This window comes from Myzus persicae, unplaced genomic scaffold (genome assembly GCF_001856785.1).
Source record: "Myzus persicae strain clone G006 unplaced genomic scaffold, MPER_G0061.0, whole genome shotgun sequence".
Classification (NCBI taxonomy): domain Eukaryota; kingdom Metazoa; phylum Arthropoda; class Insecta; order Hemiptera; family Aphididae; genus Myzus; species Myzus persicae.
The window spans coordinates 412-2057 of record NW_019102552.1 but is presented as its reverse complement, the minus strand read 5'-3'; the positions used below and the strand labels follow the sequence as shown (position 1 = coordinate 2057).

The 1646-nt window shown below is 26.2% G+C and overlaps 1 protein-coding gene across 1 annotated transcript; it reads left to right on the top strand.

Annotated features, from left to right (window-relative positions):
- The first annotated feature begins 485 nt into the window (after window positions 1-485).
- On the top strand, window positions 486-1353 carry LOC111032526 (pikachurin-like). Its single transcript, XM_022312902.1, has 2 exons — window positions 486-737; window positions 1146-1353. The coding sequence occupies exons 1-2, from the start codon at window positions 535-537 to the stop codon at window positions 1336-1338; spliced, it is 396 nt and encodes a 131-aa protein (XP_022168594.1). The 5' UTR covers window positions 486-534; the 3' UTR covers window positions 1339-1353.
- The last annotated feature ends 293 nt before the right edge of the window (window positions 1354-1646 follow it).

Here is a 1646-nt window from a genome sequence, read left to right as displayed (position 1 = left end):
ACTATTACACCTACACATTTTCTATGGATGGTCTAACACCTCCTAATGGATAATCACGCAAGTGGTACCCTGTAGGTAGGTACTTTAAATGATAAATATTATTATCAAATTAAAATTAAAAACATATTTCACAGTTAATCTTGCGTTTTACAATACTGACAAATAATTATACATGTTTTTTTTTTTTGTACAAATAATTAAATGTAGTTTATGGTAGGTACACAAATATAATATTTCCTGTTTTTTAATGAGATGGATCATAATATTATTATAAAGTTTAAAAATGTAAATCTGAAAAATGACTGACCAACGTGGTAAATTAGTATTATAATGGTAATACCATCGTTATTAAATTTTAGTTTTTTAGTAAGACTAAAAATAATTCATTGTCTATGTAAAATATATTATTCATAAATGTTTTTAGAATATCTGAGAATATTATCCCTTTTACAGAACTCTGTAACAGGTACATTTATTATCATACATAAACATGGGTTTATTTTTAGGATCACTGACGGACACTTGGATATTAATATGCGCTTCCGGACCACTGCACTTACCGGACTCATATTGTGGACCGGGCGGTCAGACAGGTCGGCTGACTTTTTAGCTTTGGGATTACAAGACGGTCGTATTGAAGTTACTTACGATTTAGGGAGTGGTGAAACGGTACTTAGATATAATACCACTGGATTACCTATAAATGATGGACACTGGCACAGAATGAAGTTTACTAGGTTTGTAGAAATGTTTTTAAACACCGACATAATATTACCTAATACATATAATATATACAAAATATTGAAGTTAATTCCATAAATATAAGTATTTAAACAAAATTTACACCATGAATTATAAAATAACTATTTTATATATTTATTTAATTTCTATTGTAGTCTGTAAGTTTATAATAAATGGCAATAGCTATATAAATGAATCGATATTACATAAAATATTATGAAATTGACTAACTTCAACAATTTTTTTTTAATTTGAAATTAAAACTCTTAAATTAATTGATGTACAACTGAAAGCAAATTAAGTATATAAAATATATCATTTTTCAGTAAAAAACTTACTCATTTAACAATTAACATTATAATTCTTAAACAATGTAATAAAATACAATGTTTTTCATTTTTCAGAGATGAGAGATTGAGTGCTTTAACTATAGATAATGGTACGAAAATGATAACGATTTCCACAGGGCGACTAAAACAACTCAACACGAATACAGGATTGTATTTAGGTAAGTCTTGTTTTACTCAATATCCAATAGGCACCATTTTGAAAATCTATAAGCTAAAATATTACTTGAGTAATACATTAATAAATTAGTATAATTAACCTAAATAAATTTCTGACAACGTTTAGTCTCAAAGTTATATCATTTTTGGTATAGTATGGCGTATTACAAATAAAAACAGTTTTTAATACATTTTTTAGTTATAAGGCAAAATTAACTATTTCCTAAAATAGTATTAAATTGTTTATTAAATTAATTAAATTCTGTACTACATAAATTATTATTGTCGTCCAGAGTTTTAAACCCTGCCACCCTGGTTGGTACTAACATTATTTAATTAGATATTCAAATATATCAAGGGGGTACTATTGTGCTGTTAAAACTAAGTTTTCAATCATAA